The sequence below is a fragment of the Haliotis rubra genome, unplaced genomic scaffold (genome assembly GCF_003918875.1).
Source record: "Haliotis rubra isolate DU_JTF1 unplaced genomic scaffold, ASM391887v1 Scf213, whole genome shotgun sequence".
NCBI classification, from domain to species: domain Eukaryota; kingdom Metazoa; phylum Mollusca; class Gastropoda; order Lepetellida; family Haliotidae; genus Haliotis; species Haliotis rubra.
The window spans coordinates 786,299-807,593 of record NW_025766148.1 but is presented as its reverse complement, the minus strand read 5'-3'; the positions used below and the strand labels follow the sequence as shown (position 1 = coordinate 807,593).

At 42.1% G+C, this 21,295-nt stretch overlaps 1 protein-coding gene across 1 annotated transcript in view; it reads right to left on the bottom strand.

The window, feature by feature from the left end:
• Positions 1–484: 484 nt before the first annotated feature.
• Positions 485–21,295, bottom strand: part of LOC124276795 (solute carrier family 28 member 3-like) — a 55,313-nt gene continuing 34,502 nt past the window's right edge. The window contains exons 2-13 of the mRNA XM_046712446.1: positions 18,377–18,513; positions 17,981–18,159; positions 14,440–14,613; positions 12,622–12,766; positions 12,305–12,496; positions 8,160–8,321; positions 6,352–6,477; positions 5,697–5,827; positions 5,116–5,284; positions 3,560–3,823; positions 2,722–2,902; positions 485–954 (exon numbers count right to left, since the gene is read on the bottom strand). Coding sequence (XP_046568402.1) covers positions 929–954; positions 2,722–2,902; positions 3,560–3,823; positions 5,116–5,284; positions 5,697–5,827; positions 6,352–6,477; positions 8,160–8,321; positions 12,305–12,496; positions 12,622–12,766; positions 14,440–14,613; positions 17,981–18,159; positions 18,377–18,502 — 1,875 coding nt within the window. The 5' untranslated portion in view covers positions 18,503–18,513 and the 3' untranslated portion in view covers positions 485–928. The remainder of the gene's footprint in view (positions 955–2,721; positions 2,903–3,559; positions 3,824–5,115; positions 5,285–5,696; positions 5,828–6,351; positions 6,478–8,159; positions 8,322–12,304; positions 12,497–12,621; positions 12,767–14,439; positions 14,614–17,980; positions 18,160–18,376; positions 18,514–21,295) is intronic.

Sequence of the window (21,295 nt, the reverse complement as noted above, 5' to 3'; positions counted from 1 at the left end):
CTTTATCATGTTTCCAAATATTTCTTCATACGTCATTATCTAACTGAAATACTCATCAATATACATAAAACATACAGCCTTTCAAGTACACTAACATGAAAATATCTGTTGAAATTGGTCATAAAAAGTATATACATGGATCACTGACCGGTGCTAAATTGAACATGACAGCAAGTGTTAAACATCTCCTCCTTTCTAATACCCCATTAACCTGTACAGTTCTTATCCGTTTATCCCTTGTAATCTCTCTGGCTTCAATCAACTTATTGCCAAGTTAGTTGTGGCAATTCTGCTGTTACTGTCTTTTCTTTGTTGCACGCTGTAGATATACATCTGCCTCTCCTACAACGTAAATATTTTGTAAAGTGTTTTGACTGTGCCTTACAAGTCATAAACTTTGTGTACTTCATTTTAAAGTAATAAAATAGAAAATAAACGAGGGAAATTTCATCTAAATCGTCTGAAAATCGAATCTGTAATGTTCCTGACAATATTCCATGTTAATTAATTGACAATATATCTAGACAGAGTTTACAAGTATCGATCATCCTGCCAGGTAATATATTGCACACTACTAATGACTGATAGAATGAATAAATAAGGACGTGCAGCTGTATATATACAAATATATATAATAGTCACGATTTTCACGATAAAAAGATATGGTGAAGAAGGGGCACCTTGTTTAACAGCCAATACTTAGTAGCTTCAGAAATCCTGTTCTGGCAGGAAACCATGCAGAGTAAACCTATCGCAAAGATTCGTTATCGTTAGATCATCGGTTTTCAAATATATGTAACAGATATTGCAGTTACGGTTTCATACAAAGTGAAACGTTTGATAAACAAGTTAAGCTTTCAAAACTTCGTTCATATATGCCCATCCGCAATACCATGTTCCTAGCTTAAGTCATCCCAGTATCGCTTGTTCACAGGTCTCCAGTGTAGAAAAGACCTGCAACAGACAGACACGATACGTCAAAGAATGCCATGGGAATATACACTGGTAAGCTGTGGAGTACTACCAGGACGTACGGAAACATGATAAGACCACATCATTCAAAGAATGTTTCTCATTGCCAGGGTTTTAATCGTAGATTTTTTGCTGTTTTAGGTTTGGCTAAATTTGCTGATAATCGCCAGTTGCAAATGGAATGATGTAAATCCTGCTGGGCCCATGCAGATAGCAGAGGCACTGTAAGTCCCCATGTTATTATTATGTTTTACAGATTAGAGATGAATATGCAGCAGAGAGGGTTCGGGTGATCCTGGCACAGTCAGGCTAGTAAGGCTCATCATCAGCTCAGGGCCCTTGCCCCCTCTACACGCAGCCCAGACAGCGAATGGGACTTCTCCCAGGAAACACTGCCTAGTCGAAGCCACCAAGAACTTTCCGGAGAATATGAAGGCTCCCCAACACTGCAGCCTTCTGCATTACCCAACGTGTCAGAAGGGCTGTGCACCCGGTGGAGAACCCGGGCACTCTCCTGATCTGCGCCAAGAGATCAGGAGGTACCAAACCAAGGGCACCGAGAACAATGGGGAGCCTGACGACAGTGTATTATTATTATTATATGATATTTATATAGCTCACATATCCAGGCAACTAGTGCATGCTCAAGACGCTGGTATTGTTCCCTCGCTCATTGGATGTCAATCTCAACGGCACATCGTATTATTAATCTCAACTGCCTGGGGAGTATACAACTCTTGCAGCCACTAGGCGCACCGAGTTTTTGCGGCTTTCTCATCCTTACGAGGTACCCATTCACAGCTGGATGGACTGAGACGCATAATCACAGTACTTTGTCCAAGTTCACTGCATGTTGCTGTACCCGCATGTTCCTTAGCATGGTGATCTCCCTCAAGCTGCTGGCGATCTACAGCCTGTTTTTATATTGTACTGTTACATATAATGGTATATTTTATGGTTACATACTGGATTTGAAACAACCTCTCCGAGAGTCTGCTTATTTAATAGACCTTTGATGATCTTTTATAATACCAACATGCATTTACTGGGCATACAAAGCTTTTGTAGTCACAGTGTGGCTGAAATACTTCCAAAGTGACTCTAAATTTTACTCACTCACTCACTCACTCACTCTTGAACTTGAAAAAACGAGGACAATAAGCTGTCAATGAATACAGACAAGAAAGGTAACAGAAAATAGCAATTAAGGCCAGTATATGTAGACAAAAAGGTCCATTAGAATCGAGAAAACGGTTACTGATGATAGAGAATGTAAATAGTAAAATGACCCCAGAAGCACAAAGAAACAACGAAAGAGTACACGACAACAAGTTTGAAGATTTTGTATTAATGTAAACCGTATCTTCAGATAGCGTGGGGCGGTGGGGTAGCCTAGTGGTAAAAGCGTTGCTCGTCACGCCGAAGATCATGGTTCGATTCCCCACATGGGTACAATATGTGAAGCCCATTTCTGGTGTCTCCCGCCGTGATATTTCTGGAATATTGTTAGAAGCAGCGTAAAACTAAACTCACTCACTCAAATAGCGTAACTGATTGATGTATAACTCCCCCGAAACCCAAACAATGTGTAAATTTATACTTATCCCAAATTGCTTGTAAGGGGTAATAGGCTTAGTAATGATACAGATTTTCGCGAATCCAGTGGTAACCATCACCAACACATGCAAAGACAAGTAAATTATCCACCTTAAAAAACACGGGATCATATAGTTACAGTGACGTACCCACCTGCAATGCACGCTGTCAAAAAGCAGGCCACGTTGCCTGCGATCATGGCTCTCAAAGCTAATTGCGTCAGGTCCCCGCTCCTAGATGGAGCCATGGCTCCTAATCCTCCAATCTGGATCCCCATGGAGCCGAGATTGCTAAATCCACACAAGGCATACGTTGCGATAACCTGTGACCGTTTCTGTAAGAATGAAAATGTGTATCTTCTTTGAGTGTTTTCCATAGACATATGATCTAAACCACCTGTATTGCTTCAGACTTCCTCTCACACTAAATAAGGGGCGGTGTGGTAGCCTAGTGGTGAAAGCGTTCGCTTCTCACGCCGAAGACCCGGGTTCGACTCCTCACATGAGTACAATGTGTCATGCCCATTCCTGGTGTCCCCCGCCGTGATATTGCTGAAATATTGCTAAAATCGGCGTAAAGTATACTCACTCACTCACACTAAACTAACACGCCTTGTTATAACTGGAACACTGTTCACAGCGGCGAAAAAGAACACTCAGGAGTTGTAACGGATCGAACTTGGACCAGACAAACCAGCCTCGTCGTAGGCCGTCAGTGTAGGCTGACACGAAATCAACAGTGTAACCGAGCCAGTGTGAATGAGTGAAGTTTACACCGCTTGGTGTTTTTGCAATGGGCTAACCTTGTGGTTAAAAAACTTTCCCTTGTCACGCCGAGGACACGGGGCTGGAATCCAACATTTGTACAATTTCTTGTGTCCTCTGCCGTGATATTGCTGTACTATTGACAAAAGCGGCCCACACTCACTCACTCTGTCACACACTCATACACTCACTCACTCACTCACGGACAAATACAAATCGTTACTTACGAGCATAATTCCACCAACTAAGGTTTGGCCCCAGTCCGTCAAAAAGATGTCGTCATTGGGTTGAGTTACCCACGTAGCGTTAGGTAACGTTGTTGTATAGTTGTCAAATATGTGACCGTTATCTATCAGTTTCCCCATCTCAATATACGCCACGAACTCATTTGTAAATGTCTTGAAGCCAATCAGCCTGGCCATTCGCCGACAGTCGACTGGATCAATACCCATCACATAACTGATTGGGTAGAACACATAGGAGCAGATCAACTGTGGATGAAGAAAACACACACAAACATTATTTTATATCCAGGACATGAGGTCTCATGTCGCGGAAACCTGATTGCTACCGATGATAGAATATTTATCCACCCACAGGGTCCAATAATAGTTTAAATACCTACAGGGCCCGTAAGTAGGTCACGGCACTTCGCGAGACCGTACGTTGTTTAGTACTTCCGGTGACAAACAACGTTTCATACCTTTTCGAATGGTCTCATGGTTGTCAGTTGACAGTAAGGAACCGATAATCCTTGCCGGAATAACAAATTGCCGATCTAGTCATCCCCAAAATAGCCAACTATAACGACTGTCAACAGGTATGACAGGGAAGCATGGTTGTACACTTGGTTCGGTCTAGTAAAGTCATGTTATGCAGTCGCGCAGTTTGGAACCAGAACTGGTTCTTGAATATACGCTTGTCACCGGAAGTATCTTATACCATATCGCATGTCGCAAGTTGACGCACCCCGGGAACCTAAGAAAGAAAGTTAACTCCTTAGTATTATCATTTATTATTGCAGAAACAGGAACGGGGTCCAATATCACCGATCATTTGAAGGAATCATCTGCTGGTTGTCGGGTCACGTCGGCATAGCAGATAACACAAAAGCCGACGCTGCAGCTAAAGCAGCTCCCTTATCTCCACTGCTGATCCCGTACAGTGATTTCAAACCCACTATCAAAAGCTATACTCGGGACCTCATGCAAAAGAGGTGGGACACTCAAGTAGGAAGAAATAAACTGTATGAACTGAAGCCAACAATTGGTTATACCTACTTGGGTTGTCAGTCAAGACGTGATGAGGAAATTTTACGACGATGTCGTACTGGCCACAGTCGGTTTACACATGACTATCTGTTGAATACGGATGGGGATGGAGCCCCCATGTGTGTCTCTTGCGATGAGGTTTTCACCATCAAGCATATTCTGCTTGACTGTGTGGACTTATCGTCTGCAAGGGACTCACACTATGATGCAACAAATCTGAAAGATCTGTTCTACGGGTGAGCGCTCATCTGATAGTGAACTACCTGAGGGAAGTTGATCTGTATCATAAATTGTAACTGTATAATGTGAATAACAAATTGCCTGCCTTTAAATTTAGTGCTATGCCTTTTTCTGTCTTTAAATGACAATGTAATGAATATATGTTTTTGAAATAAAACTCAATGTTTATTAATACAGACTTGTTCTCGTCACTATAAGGCTGAAATAATGCCGATGTGACGTAAAGCGCATCTCAACCCAACCCAGCATTCAGGCATTGACATTTAACATACCGGGAAAGTGAGACCCGCAATGCCAACCCTGTCTCCAAGAAACGTTAACGAGGAGTTGATGAGCTGCAGCAGCGCCAGGAACGCCATGACGTTGACAGCGACGTTGGCAACAAGACTTATGGCATCGGAAGCTCCTTTAGAAGCGGCCTCAATGACGTTGTTCTGTGAGCTGGAACAAAGTGTTACTACTGGGAAAAACGTCATAATTATTGAGACTTGCCGACGTTAACAAATAGTACGCAGCAAAGGCGTAAATTTGTGGGTAGATGTGAACATAATGTCACAAAATAAATGTACAGTGTATATGAAATTTAATATTGACCAGCTTACTGTTACTCACATTTGTAATGAAATGGGTTTGGGTGTGACGTGTGTGCTTGAGGGGAGGTCCTTCAAAACAAATTTCTGCTCCAACAAATGTCTAACACAATGATGAAACAAAAGTACATCACGAACAACCGAATGAGACAGACATGAGAAACAACTCACTGACAGAAAAAAACATGTGCTAAAGCTTTAAATAATGTGTTGAAAGAAAAGATTTATAGCGAAAAGAAACAAATGGCCTGTGCAGAACCTACTCCATCTTTAACTTGTAAACGTCTTTCTGATTAACTTTGGAGATCTCCGTCTCTGGATAGGTCAGTTTGGAGTTGGCCAGAGCTGCCGGTGCAGACATCACGGACGCCGCTAGCAGATGGTTAGCCTTCACCTTTGTGAAAGATAATGTCCTTGATTCTCAATGTGAACTCATAGCCGTTATTCTGGAAAATTCTTTACAAAGGTTAATCCCCTGGCCATTAAGCATGTCGGACATGTTTGTTCGTGCTTTCGAATACTAGATGATCCTCAGATTGGCAGCGCCTCATCTGTGCTAAACGTCTAAACCATGCATCACTTCGGGCATCCCTGACATGTTACACAGACACGCTGTGACATAACTGAAATACTTTTGGAAATGGTGTTAATCACAAATGATAGAAGTAAGCACTACGTGGTCTCGTTTTATTAATCAGCCATTATTCTCGAAACGTTCGTAGCCCTAAGAATTCTTAACTTTGATCGTAGCCAATGTGTTAAGAATGGGCTTAAGAAGTCCGTAGGGCTACGAACGTTTCGATAATAGCTAGCCTGATCCAGAATTAATATAGACTTCTCCACAATCACATCCGTCCTGAACGTGAAGGAGTCTGTTTATAAAACAACTGTGTACGTTACTTGTTTACGTCAGCTCATCCCGTACGTGACATACGCGCCGAGGATGCTGCCGGATACGGTGGCGAACCCCCCGGTCATGACGGCGTGCAACTCCGACTTCGTCATTGTCTTCATAAAGGGACGTATCATTAGAGGAGCCTCGGTCTGAAATACAATCATGAGAGATATCAGAAGAGCTGTACACAGGGGTTCAACACCAGCAGGGTGAACTATGCAATGCCTTTGATTTACAACCCTTTGCACGAAATATGCCTTCATTTCTTGTCTTCTCAAACGTACATTCAGTTAACTTATCACCATCCGTCCATGATACACGTGACCTGGCCTGTGAGGACTTCAATCCGCATCTCGTTGCAGTCAGCAACAAGGAGGAATGAAGCTGTGCTACAAGCCAAAGCACCTTGTTTTTGACGTACAGTTGGTTCATAAGGCAACTAATTCGGGCCACTGTCATCAGAAATGTCCCGAATCAATATCACGACTGCCATTTTCACAGCTGGTTTTGACAGACGTCAGACGTTTTGAGAGTTACCTCCCTTACTTTGTGGCCACTTGTTAACTCACCACTGGCGAGCCGTTACTTCCCATTCTCTGTTCGCACACATTTGTTCCTGGTACAGTTTTTCGGATTCTTTACGTTATGTTCACGTTAGATACAGTCACAGATTGCTCTCGTAACGCAACGACAAGGCAGACAACCAGAGCAGATAATGATGAAATGTAATTATGCATTAGTGTTTGTTTTAATCAAATTACATTAGGCAGCCATTGTGCTGTACTTGTGTCCTAAAAAGCAGTAAAATTTGAAACACATACTATCTTTCTTAATAAAGAATACACAAGTAAGGTAGGTTATTTAACGTTGACAGGTGTACAGGTAGATATGGTTTTGTTGTTGATTTTCTCGGGGGTGGTAAAAGCGTTCGTTCGTCACACTGAAGACCGAGGTTCGATTCCCCACTTGGGTACAATGTGTAAAGCCCATTTCTGGTGTCCCCCACCGTGAGTTTGCTGGAATATTGCTAAAAGCCGCTTAAAAGCATACTCACTTACTCTTATATGAACACAAGGTCAAGTACAGCGCATGGTGATCTGATTATTTGAGGGAATCAAAGGAAGTGGTGATGATATGGTGTATTTAGTCCGATAGGACATACGCAGAAAGCAGGATAGGGGTATAGGGCCCGTAAGTAGGTCACGGAACTTCTGGTGACAAACAATGTTTCATACCTTTCCGAATGGTTTCATGGTTGTCAGTTAACAGTAAGGTACCGATAATACTTGCAGGAATAACAAATTTTAGATCTAATCATCACCAAATTAGCCAACTATTACGACTGTCAACAGCTATGTCAGCCAAGCATGGTGGCACATTTGGTCTGGTGTAGTAAATCATATTTGGCAGTCGCGCAATTTGTAATCAGAACTGGGTCTTTAATGTACGCTTGTCACCGGAAATCTGCTACCGTAAGTAAGCTTGACCCCGTCTCGTATCAGCCTGGTTCCCTGGGTCTGTTGCGCCTGCGCTAACGCTCCGACACTGACCCAGGGAACCAGGCTGGTCTCGTATATTGCAAGTTGGCGCGCGCAAAGGCAGCCGGGAACCGTCTTAGTAACGGAAGTAGCGGAAGCGGCCATTTTCCGAACATCCCATATTGATAAAACAGAGACCATATATAACTTGTGGACAGATTGATTTAGCCAAACAATTTTAGAACATTTTCATTCACATACCCTCCAATCAAGAACAAAGAATCTGATTGGTAATTTGGAGGACTGGAGCGAGTCCATATACACGTGAAAGTGATGAACTGTTTAATCGTCACCTGTCCAGCGAAGATGTTGCCGGCGGCGTTCAGGGACTCCGTTGCCGTCGTCCCCAGACAGAATGATAGGAACCTTCCAAGTACCCGGATGATGGCCTGCATAGCTCCGAGATAGTATAGCACAGAGATGAGGGAGCTGAAGTACACGATGACAGGCAATACCTGTGGAAGACAAGAGACTGGAACGATGTTTTGCCTCTCGGGATGTCGACCTCCAAGAGTCAAAGAAAGAAATGTATATTATCTTAAAGCAGGTACCGAAAGTATATTCTGTCACTACCTAAAGCCATTATATGCAAATTTATGTAAATTTACCATTTAAGTAAGAATGAGATTCTATTCGTTCACCGAAATAGTTTTCCTATTCCAAACTAGGATATTTATCTTAAAAGAATCGATGGAGTCTACACGTAGTTACGGAATAACAAACATTTTATTGATCAATTAATACTTTCTTATAATTTGGGGGATATTCGTTGTTACAGTAATGATGACAAATTATTTCTTGAGCGTTAATCTTTCAAAACATGGAATTTTCATTCGTCATTAGAATCCTTCACAGATTTTCGTAACAATACAAGTGTTGGAGAGAGGACAGCAAACTGTCACACGAATGTCTTACATAGACATACAAACACATAGATATGGTGCTGACGTTACATCCACGATGCATTACATGTTTGCCTGCTGTACTTTCCCTTTATAAACTTCACCCATTACATATAGTATGACCAGAAATTATTGAGAATTTTAGGAATATGTTAAATTGGATTTCTGGTATAAACAACCATGGCCAGCTATCAAGTGCTTGGTTTCATTCAAGAGACACAACTCCGACAACTTTTTCATTAGTTTGTGAAGAGTTATCCCCCTTTGTTTACTTGCTAGCAGACGACATTTTCAGTGATCCTCAGTATGGATGATTTAGAGAAGAGGAAGTTGATTTTAGAGTTTTAAAACAAGGACATCAGATCAGCTTAAGTGGTTTCAAGTAGAACAGGCATCCCTTTGTCCACTGTTTATCGTGTTTTGAAAAATATTGCAAATGGATATGGCATTGAGCACCAGGGAGGCGCAGGTAGGCCCAGAAAATTGACTGTCGGTGACAGGAGGCGGTTTGGTATTATTGTTTCTAAAAACAAACGAAGGAGTCTAGAAAACCTAAGGCTGGATATGATTGATAGAGGAACTGTGGCTGTCTGTAAGGAGACAATTAGAACTGAGCTGCATGCAATGGGTTGGCAGAAAAGTCGAGGAATTCCATCACCGATCATGTAACCTGAACAAAGGAGCAAAGGTTGAACTGGTGCTTACAGCATATAAATTTTAACTGGGACAATGTGATTTTCTCAGATGAAAGTTCTGTGTGGCTGTTTCCTAATACACTGAAATTCTGGACCAAACAAACTGAAAAACCTTTGTATCAGCGCCCAAAGTACAGTCCGAAAATTAACGTGTAGGGTGGCATATCTGTGTTAGGGGCAACACCCCTCTGTGTATTTGAAGGGAATATGAACAGTGAGCGGTACACAGATATTCTCGAGGGACATTTACTTCCATCTGCTCACGTGTTCTATGGAAATGTTTGGATTTTCCAGCAGGACAACGACCCAAAACATCGTTCAAAGCATTCACAGACCTGGTTTCGGACCCAAAATATGACATTATTAGATTGGCCAGGCTATAGCCTTGACCTAAATCCAATAGAAAATGTTTGGGGACTTATGAAGGAAGGTGTCAATAAGAAAAATCTGACAAATATTGCTGAAATGAAAGAAGAGGTGGTCCGATATTGGGACAGCATGGACCACGACTTTCTAACTTCTTTGATCAGTAGTATGCCCCGCCGCATTGAAGCCTGCATTGCTGCCCATGGTGACTTGACAAACTACTAACTGTTCACCAGTCTTTGAATCTGGAGTTATGTTCTGCTAATATTCACATTTAATACGTGAGTAATAAGTGAAAAAATTAAAAATATTTACAATCTTAAATTCTCAATAATTTCTGTTTGTACTGTATATGCCAGAGCGTTAACATGAGTATAAAGAATCGTAAGCCAACATGAATGAACAGACTAAGATCAAATCATTCTGATTTATGACTGGCTGATCGCGCTGCAGATATATTCTATATTTTACGAAGCGTTAGTTACCTTAAAGGCAAACAAACTTGTGGTGAGGTTCTACATCTGTATATTTAATTTGATCTTTGCCGTTGACATTGGAATAGGCGGCCATAGTTGGGATTATGGATATCACAATAATAATAATAATTATAATAATAATTATAATGTGTCCATTTATGTAGCGCTAAACTCCACACTAGGTATGCCAGGGATACTCTACAACGGGGATAGGTCACTCGCTTGCTTTCTTTACCATTTGTACTAATTAACGTGTGCCTCGTCATGCTCCAACGCACACGGTGACTTGGTTCGGTCCCAGCGCAACTTCGGCTGCGTTTAACAGTACTTCAGCCAGTGTATTGTATCAGTCGGAATTTTACAATGAATGAATGAATGAATTAAGAGCAAGAATGTTATGTGAATGAATGAAAGAAATTAAGAAAAAGAACAAAAGATAACGAAAAAGAACATATGTGAATGAATGAAAGAATAAATAATACACCACGGCCATCCCTCCCCAAACATGTTAAAGAACGCAAAACTATCGGTATAACACATGTGTTAACATCAGCTGTCCTTTTTTGAAAAATTACTTTGAGACTGACACTGTCACAGACCCCTCAAGAACAGAAGTTTAGAACTATCACAAAGCGTTGTAAACACCTTTCCAGTTTTGTCAAATACTAAGATCAACAAGAAAGAAAGAAGTTTTAGAACTATAACGCTCAAGCATCACAAGCACCAATGGCGTATCAGAACAGATCGGCGATATGTCATATTTTTCACACACCTCAAATACACCCTAACAAAAACAAAAAACAATTTAAAACTATCACTTTTACTTGCAAAAACCTTTCACCTGATGGTATATTCCCCTCATAAAAATTAAAGGTGTATGTGAAAGATGTTTTAGAACAATAACTAGAAACACTCAAACAACGCCCTGTAGTATTTCAATGGCAGATCGGCGATATGTCATATTTTTCACACACCTCAAATACACCCTAACAAAAAAATTTTAGTTATAAAAATATCACTATTACTTGCAAACACCTTTCAACTAAAGGTATATTTCCCTTCTAAAAATTAAACGAATATGTGAAAGAAGTTTTTAGCGATATAATTTAGTCTTTCTTCGCTGTGTACTGAGAACTGAAGCCAGTGAGCTACAACATGCCCACTTGAAACTTTACTACAAATCTACTGTACTTATACTGACACTAATAACAATTATTTGACTTAAAATGAAGTGACAGAATAGGTAACTTATCTTCTACATGTAGGTTTTCAGTTGTCACAACACTCAGCGTATGTAATCAGCTGTTGAAAATAAACCGGGCTCAATCTTAAAAACTACGCTCCCGCCATATTGGCTACACTGGTCACGTGACGAGCCGAGGCATAGCTTAGGAGCTTTCCGAGGAGTGACCACTCCCCCTTATATAGTCTCCCTGGTATGCTCATAGCGCTAACAATCAAGGCACAGCACATTATTACCCCGGATAACCCAAGCTGCCTGTTAGGCGCTAGAAGGTTATAGTCATATGACTTTTTTCCACCGGGTACCCATTTTCCTGCTGGGTGAACAGAGACAATTTTGAACAAACTCACATGCCTAAGGTGAGACCACATGTATCACATGTGTCACATGTGCTTCGTTGTGGGGCAGGACTCAAGTCCCAGAAACTCTCAGGAGTCAAGCTGCCAAACACGGTCACCCATCCAAAGACTCTCCGAGCTCGACGCTGCTTAACTTCACCGATTTGTGACCTGAGCTTTTAGCACAGGACCACGCGCCACCACGAGGAAGAGAGTTTTATGGATGTCAACATCTTCATCATGGGGAACACAACATTTCGGAGTGTAGTTTTACTCCTTCATCCGTATGTATCCTTCATAATAACACGGCAACACTGTTGATATTTTACTGCTGAGATCACCCCTATTGCAGTATTGGCATATCCTAATGCTGCAGTTTATGGGGGACTGTATGGGGTTATGAGGAAGTGTTTCTTACCTTGAAGGCAACCATATGGTGCTCATAGCTGTCCCCGAACACAAACTGGGCGCCTGTGTTAGAGTAATCCAGGATCTCCGTCATCCTGTTCCCAAGCCACTCAAAGGCACCGTACCCCCACGTGGTCTTCAGTATCAGACAGGCGAAGACGTACTGGATCGTCATCCCCCAAAACACAGGGTGCCAGTTCACCTGCCGAGATCAAAGTGAGGTTCTTCATGTTTAAAGAGATTTTCCTCCAAGCTTATATTCAACATGTAACGCACTGACACACACGCGTCATGTGGCATGAGAACGCCAAGGTACTATATATTTACCCTGGCTGGGTTGACGCTTGTGATGTACATGACCACGATAAAGGCCGCGATGCCAATCAGGGACATGAGGTTCCTGGGTTGGGTTTTCCCGATCTCCACCCCCGTGTATACACCGACAAACACAGCCGCACACACGTACAGGAACCTGGAACACAAACAGTGAGTGAGTGAGGGAAGGATGGACGGACGGATGAATCTCGAACTCAAACAGTGAGTGAGGGAAGGATGGACGGACGTGTGAATCTCGATCACAAACAGTGAGTGAGGGAAGGATGGAAGGACGTGTGAATCTCGAACACAAACAGTGAGTGAGGGAAGGATGGACGGACGGAAGAATCTAGAACACAAACAGTGAGTGAGGGAAGGATGGACGGACGGAAGAATCTAGAACACAAACAGTGAGTGAGGGAAGGATGGGCGGACGGAAGAATCTAGAACACAAACAGTGAGTGAGGAAAGGATGGGCGGACGGAAGAATCTAGAACACAAACAGTGAGTGAGGGGAGGATGGACGGACGGAAAAATCTAGAACACAAACAGTGTGTGAGGGAAGGATGGGCGGACGGAAGAATCTAGAACACAAACAGTGAGTGAGGGGAGGATGGACGGACGGAAAAATCTAGAACACAAACAGTGAGTGAGGGAAGGATGGGCGGACGGAAGAATCTAGAACACAAACAGTGAGTGAGGGGAGGATGGACGGACGGAAAAATCTAGAACACAAACAGTGTGTGAGTGAGTGAGGGGAGGAATAACTTAGGTCAAGACTACACATCGTATAATTGATAACTTGATCATTCGATCACCCAGCTTACAACCGAGAGTCTCCTTAAGACAAAACCTGTAGCTATAATAGGCTCCACATTGCCACGCCATCACTATATACGAACTTGATATTTACGTATAACGTATATTTACGTATATTTATACGAACTTGATATTTACGTATAACCGTTTTGACGACACAGGACCAGTATGCTATGGAGGATATGTACTGATATTTTATACACTCGACCATCTCTTTGCTCAAACTAGACAGTGTCTTCGACAGAGGTCGGCGGTTCGATCCCAGTGCCTTTACAAATGACATAACAAAGTTGGCGCCTGGTATAAAAGGAATGGAACAAGGACTGGTCGGCAGTCATTATGCCGTGCCTGTCTGGGCACGTCCATGTTACGACAACATTGTGGCCATCACCATAACACCCCGCATAGTCAGGACAAGTTTATGCAAACACCTTTCATTTCCCCTGCCAGCTGTCTGAGACATTTGAAACTACCAATTGCCGCTAAAGCGACATTTCAAGAACAAACCTCGGCGCCGCGGATCACCGCGAAAGCCACAACGAATGAGGGAATCAATACCGTCTTTTCAAATAAGCGTCACCAATTGATCACAATGGATTAAAATTGTTTTAGTGACTTGTCCTTTGTTTGTTTGTTTAGTTAATTAATCTTTTGATATAATAATAATAATTTTGTTCTTTAATCTTGCATTCTCTGATTTTATTGTAGATCGCATTATCTTAATTTCTATGATTAGAATCTGTTCTGAGATAAAATTATAATGCTAATGGGTCATTCTATGGAAAGGGCAATTTCAGCTTTTGCTCTTCAGAAATTCTATTTGTATTTTTTGTATTTTTTATGTGTTCATATATATTAATATAATATTTCGCTCATATGACGACGTTCATGCGTCATAAATTGGACGATTCTGGGATTCGAACCTGTGGCCAGCGTATCATCTTAGATATGTAATGTACTGGATGTTCAGTATCATTCACTGAACAGAGATGTGTTTAAATTTGGACTGACCATCGGAGGGAGAGGTGAAATGTCCGGCATCTGTTGGCGCCGTGGTATCGCAAGCAGCCTCCGTAGAAGTTCTTCATGCCGTTCACGACGTAGCCTCCCCCTATACCCCACAGAATGATGAAGGCACCCAGGACCGTGACCACCATCAGTCGGTAGGATCCCTCGTCACCGAATCTGGAATATTACAGGGTGAACCTGCACTATACTCAGCAAAAAAAGAAACGCAAAGGTACACAGTTTTGAATTATCTGACGGAGTTTTGCTGATATTCAAACCCAATGAATATAAATATGAATACCTCGTGTCTACATACATCGGGAGGGATTTGTTCTGATAGAATATAGTACGGCTACAAATATCGAAAAAGTGGGGAAAAGCTGAAACGCAACCGCGTGGATGCGTGGTATAACACACATCAGCATGGAATGAACGTGCAACATGAGGTGAGGTGAAGTGAAATTGGGTTTAACGTCGTGCTTGAGAATATTTCGCTCATATGACGACGTGCATGCGTGTGTATGTGTATGTGCGGCTCATTGTACTAGCTCAGACGTAAGCTGGTTTTATAGTGCTAAACCACTGAGATACCATGCCGCAGTGAAACATGAATACCCCACTCAGACACATTATACTGACTCCGAGCCGACCAGTCCTTGCTGTACCCATTAATGCCGAGCGCCAGGCAGGGACCAACAAGTACCATATTTTAACGTCTTTTGGTATGACGTGGTCAGGGATCGAACCCGCCACCTTCCGCTCTCCGGGCGGACGACGTGTAACATGAATTGATTTGGGATTGTATAAGTCTGTCGTTACAACTGTACACATTCCACGACTGACGTAACGTTAACGCAACGCAACGTAACATCGCCATCGTCCGTAGAAAGGTTTTTCCACATTTCAAGACTTTGGAACCGTTATCAGACGCGGACCTGTCACAACTGCAGGGTGGGATTTGTTCATACGGGATCGCTAATTATGCGATAGATACAGCAGAGTCATCTCTAAAGCGACAACAATACCATGATTGCGTGGGATTTCAACCTCAGACAGTGAGGAATCGGTTGTATGTCTCACAGTCTCTGGATCGCATTTTGTCCCCTACTTCCTAGCCCCTGCAATGATAAAGCCCTTAATGAAGCAAGTATACATGTATATATCATTTCCCTTCGCTCGTCATGCCGAAGACCCGGGTTCGATTCCCCACATGGGTACAATGTGTGAAGCCCATTTCTGGTGTCTCCCGCCGTGATATTGCTGGAATATTGCTAAAAGCGGCGTAAAACTTGACTCACTCACTCTCCGTTTCAATTTATATGGGCTTATTTGTTACTATCAAAAGCCTGTATATTCGCCATTTGTATTCGCGAGTGAGTGAGTGAGTTAAGACTTATACTCACATCGGCAATATTTCAGCCATATTTTGACTTAAAAAGTTATAAATTGAGAATAAATGGAATTAAATTACAACAACCTGTCGACGAAGACAGTAAAATAACTAGATTATCACAGACAGAAACGTTAAACCAGTAATTAAATCTAAAAACATTTAACGATAGAGGACAACACAATATAAAAGCAGGCAATAGATCACCAACAACTGAAGGTAGATCACCATACTAGGGACCATGGCGACTTACAGTAGATTTGCTTCCTGCATGGACCCTAGCTGGATTTACACCATCCCTTCAGCTGTTAACAATTTAGACAAATCTAGCCATACATTAAAAACAAACATATTCTGCGATTAAAAAGAGTGGACTTTGAATGTGTTGGGACTTTTGTATCCGCGACATTCTGACTGATGAGCATCGTCGACTCAATAGTAATAAAGACACAGAGCATGGCCACAACCGCGAGGTGGACGTTTGGTTTAGTGACGAGTCATGTTTAGTGACGAGTCATGTTTAGTGACGAGTCATGTTTTATGGGGAACCTTATTCTTGAAAGTGCTTACAGGAAGTTGACAAGTTTAATTGTGGAAGTGTAAAGATGTGGACTCCCCTCTCCCATACCGGTATAACGAAATGGGTAATCTCGTTGATTCCATTTGGCTCTGGGCCATACAAGATATTGGGAACAGATGACCTTCACGTTGTCTTTCAACAGTTTCATATATGACATAATTATCCTCGCTCAGCGACAATGAAATGTCTCAATTTGGAACAATTTAATATGATCTGTCGATTATTTATATAATAATAAACATAAACATTTGAAAAACACTTTTGCGTTTCCTTTTTGGTGTGTGTGCACAATATACAGCATTAAAGCACCTGTAAGATACCACTGACACATATGTATTGCATCACCCACACTCCAGTCAGACCTCACAGGCACACCTGTAATACATCCCTGACACAAATGCAATACATCACTGACAAATCTGCAATACATCCCTGACACAAATGCAATACATCACTGACACACATGCAATACATCACTGACATATCTGCAATACATCACTGACAAATCTGCAATACATCACTGACACACATGCAATACATCACTGACACACATGAAACACACATGCGACACACCTGTAATACATCCCTGATACACCTGTGACACACCTGTAATGCATCCCTGATACAACTATTATACCCCTGTGACATACCTGCAATACATCCCTGATACATCTGTGACACACCTGTAATACATCCCTGATACCCTTGTGACACACCTGTAATACATCCCTGACACACCTAGTATACACCTGTGACATACCTGTAATACATCCCTGATACCCTTGTGACACACCTGTAATACATCCCTGACACATCTATTATACGCCTGTGACATACCTGTAATACATCCCTGATACCCTTGTGACATACCTGTAATACATCCCTGACACACCTATTATACGCCTGTGACATACCTGTAATACATCCCTGACACACCTAGTATACACCTGTGACATACCTGTAATACATCCCTGATACCCTTGTGACATACCTGTAATACATCCCTGACACACCTAGTATACATCTGTGACACACCTGTAATACATCCCTGATACCCTTGTGACACACCTGTAATACATCCCTGACACAACTATTATACACCTGTGACACACCTGTAATACATCCCTGATACCCTTGTGACATACCTGTAATACATCCCTGACACATCTATTATACACCTGTGACACACCTGTAATACATCCCTGATACCCTTGTGACATACCTGTAATACATCCCTGACACATCTATTATACACCTGTGACATACCTGTAATACATCCCTGATACCCTTGTGACACACCTGTAATACATCCCTGACACACCTAGTATACATCTGTGACACACCTGTAATACATCCCTGATACCCTTGTGACACACCTGTAATACATCCCTGACACAACTATTATACACCTGTGACATACCTGTAATACATCCCTGATACCCTTGTGACACACCTGTAATACATCCCTGACACACCTAGTATACATCTGTGACACACCTGTAATACATCCCTGATACCCTTGTGACACACCTGTAATACATCCCTGATACACCTATTATACGCCTGTGACATACCTGTAATACATCGCATATCCGAAGTAGCCGATGTATCCCACCATGAGGAGGATCTTGATCACCATCCACACCGCCTTCTCATGTTTGGTGTAGGCTGACGTCACAGCTGTCTGTAGAGTCCCCACCCCCCGGGAACACCGGTTACCTCGGTCTTCAGGTTCCTCGGGGGGAGATGGTACCTATGGTCATATACAGAGATATTATTACCTCAATCGAACATGAGACAGATATTTTGTACAGCTGCAGCAGGGAGATAATGTCTGCGCTTTAATTCTGAATGTCCCTGTATCGTCGACTGGATGTTGTTTATCGACCATCTCAGGTCCTTGATAACCTTCCCCAAAGAAATCTTAGCTCTTCGACTATCAAAAGCCTTTGTTAAAGTACGTGACTTACGACAAAGGCAGATTTGTGCCGCCGGGCCGTCAACACCACCATCCCCTCATCTCCATTTTGGGCTCCGTCTGAACTGTCATTCTCGAACGCCGGGGTATACAGGGCCGCCAATTCTGATGTCGGCATGCTGAGGAAAACTGAAACGATATGTGGCAGTGTTATTTGTTGTGAAACAATGTTCCTTGTGTAATACTTTGTATATGGGACATTCAGTAAGGGACAGAGGTGTGCTATATTTAGACTTGTACTAGAATTTAACAGAAAGATCTGGAGAGTGCTACGAGGAGCTGATTCCACAACCATCTACCTGAGAGGGTAAAGTCCAGGGCCTAGATTTTCGAAACTCCATTAGGGCTTTGATAACGTAAGTTAATGTTAATGTAAAGCACTTGCGACTATCTTAGCGCTAAGAGAGCTTCGAAAATCTGGGGCCAGCATCTTATGTTTTTATTTAAGGGGAGCTAACTCTTACATGTCATCTCATATTACACCTGGGGAGACCGCCTTAGGCTGTTGACAGGGTCAGACGTGCTTGTCAGCCGCTCCGCTGTAAGGGCCTGTGTTGGGTCTAGAATTTCATATTCAGTTCTGCGTTTGGCTTATATTTCTGTATTATCATTAAGGTAAGTGATTGTAGGCTATCGAGGGTCAAATATTGGCTTATTTCGCCATATTTGTGTGTTTTGTTGGCTCGCGGTGACTTACCGCACCACGTGGCCTCGGTTTTCGCGCATTGTTTCTGCGTGAAATTTTCCATTTCGACCTGGTCATAGGACTATTTGGGTATGGAGAGCGACACTGATGGGGATGGGGATTATAATATTCACGCTACCTCATTTGAGGTAACCTCGACGGATGCTGAATTTGCAGAGAAATACGTGTCAATGATTTCCAAACGTTTGAAACGAAAACATGAGGATGACCGAGTTGTAAGTGATACGACTTCGTCATTACCTATCAAATTTGTTGTCATTCTTACTTCTGTTGACCCAAGATTACGTTTGACAAACTTGAGTCCAATTGCTATGGCTCTGGATATCCATAAAAACATTGGCGATGTGGAGTATATGAAAAAACTGGAATAGGGAGATTTAGTGATACACTGCAGGTCTGCTGAGCAACTTAACCTTGCACTGAATGTAGCGTGTGTCTGTGACGTTCGTGTCAAGAGTTCTGTCCCAAAGAGTCTTAGTGAATCTAAGGGAGTTATTTACAATGTTGACACAGATGTAAATGAGGATGAGATAGTTGAGCAATTGAAAAGTCAGAAGGTTAAAAGTGCCCAAAGACTTTTGCGTGGAAAAGAAAAGGAACTTACTACTTCCATTCTTCTTACTTTCTCAACCTCACATTTGCCTGAACGTGTTAGGATGTATTATCAGTCCTTTCGAGTGGGTCTGTATATCCCACCAGCTATTAGATGCTACAATTGCCAGAAATTTGGCCATGTTTCAACCCGATGTAAAAGTAAAAAGCCTGCATGTCCCAGGTGCAGTGGTGAGCACAAAGTAGAAAATTGTTCGGAAACAGTATCGAAGTGTTGCAATTGTGGTGGTAGCCACAGTGCTGCCTACAAGGGATGTGAGAAATACAAGGAGGCAGTATCTGTGCAAAGGCTACGAGTAGAGAGTAAACTGTCTTATGCTGAAGCAACTCGTATAGTCAAGTCCACTCCAACTCCATCTTATGCAGCTACTGTAACCGCCGCTCAGAAATCACGATCTGTGTCGGTACAAGCCTCACAATCAACAGTTGGAACCCGTCCTGTTCCTCTTGCAGCTACATCTGGGTCTAACCCTACCTGTATTTGTAAATGTCAGTCACGAGAGTCAAATTTAAGGCAGAGTGTATCAAATCCATCTGTTACAGCTCAAGTCAGCTCTCCACAGGTAGCCAATCCATTTCTTTGTACTTCTCCTCAAACCTTTTTAACGTTCTTGTTTGAGGTGATTTCAGGATGCTTTAATGCAACAACCAAAGAGGAACAGATTAATCGTCTTGTGTCGGCGGCAAAAATACATCTTCACATCGATGTTCCTAGTGATCTGTTGACTGAGGTACATGTGGAGATGAATGATGGATAAAGCTTTAGTATTCCTGACCATAATGCAATGGAATGCACAAAGTCTTGTTGCACATGGGGATAATTTAAAGCATTTTCTATCAAATAGGTCACCACTGCCAGATATTATTTGTGTACAGGAAACTTTTCTTTGGCGAGAGAGTCATTTTAGAATTAATGGTCTACGTCAGGACGGACTAACCAGCAATCCGAATACTAAAAATCCTCGGAGAGGTGGTTGTGCTATATTTATTAAGACTGATTTGTCGTCTCAGGTTCAAGAATTACCAAATACAGTGTATGAGGCTAACGCAGTAAAACTTCATTATGAGGAAGATAAAGCCATTACTATTGTTAATATTTATAATACAGGTAAGCCAAACGTAGATGAATATCTGAAATTAATTGATCCCAATGGAGGCCCATATTTTATATGTGGGGACTTCAACAGCCATAATATGTTTTGGGGAAGCAACAAGACGGATTATAATGGTCGGATTGTTGAACAATTTTTAGATGAAGCAGATGTTGTCCTTTTAAACGATGGTAAAATGACCCGCATGGATCTTGGCAAATGGACTTTTTCTCCTTTAGATCTATCAATGATATCATCACACATAGCCAGTAAGTGTAACTGGGATGTATTTCAGGAAGATGCGTTAGGTAGTGACCACTTTCCTGTTTTTACTGAAATTTAGGTTCGACCATATCGTGATTCTTGTGATAAAGTCCCTCAGTGGAAATTCAAGAAGGCTAATTGGGCCCTTTTTTCTAGTCTGTGTACTGAACATATCACATCCGATCTTATAAATGGTGATGTTAATATGTCTAATGAAAATATCACAACACAATTAATA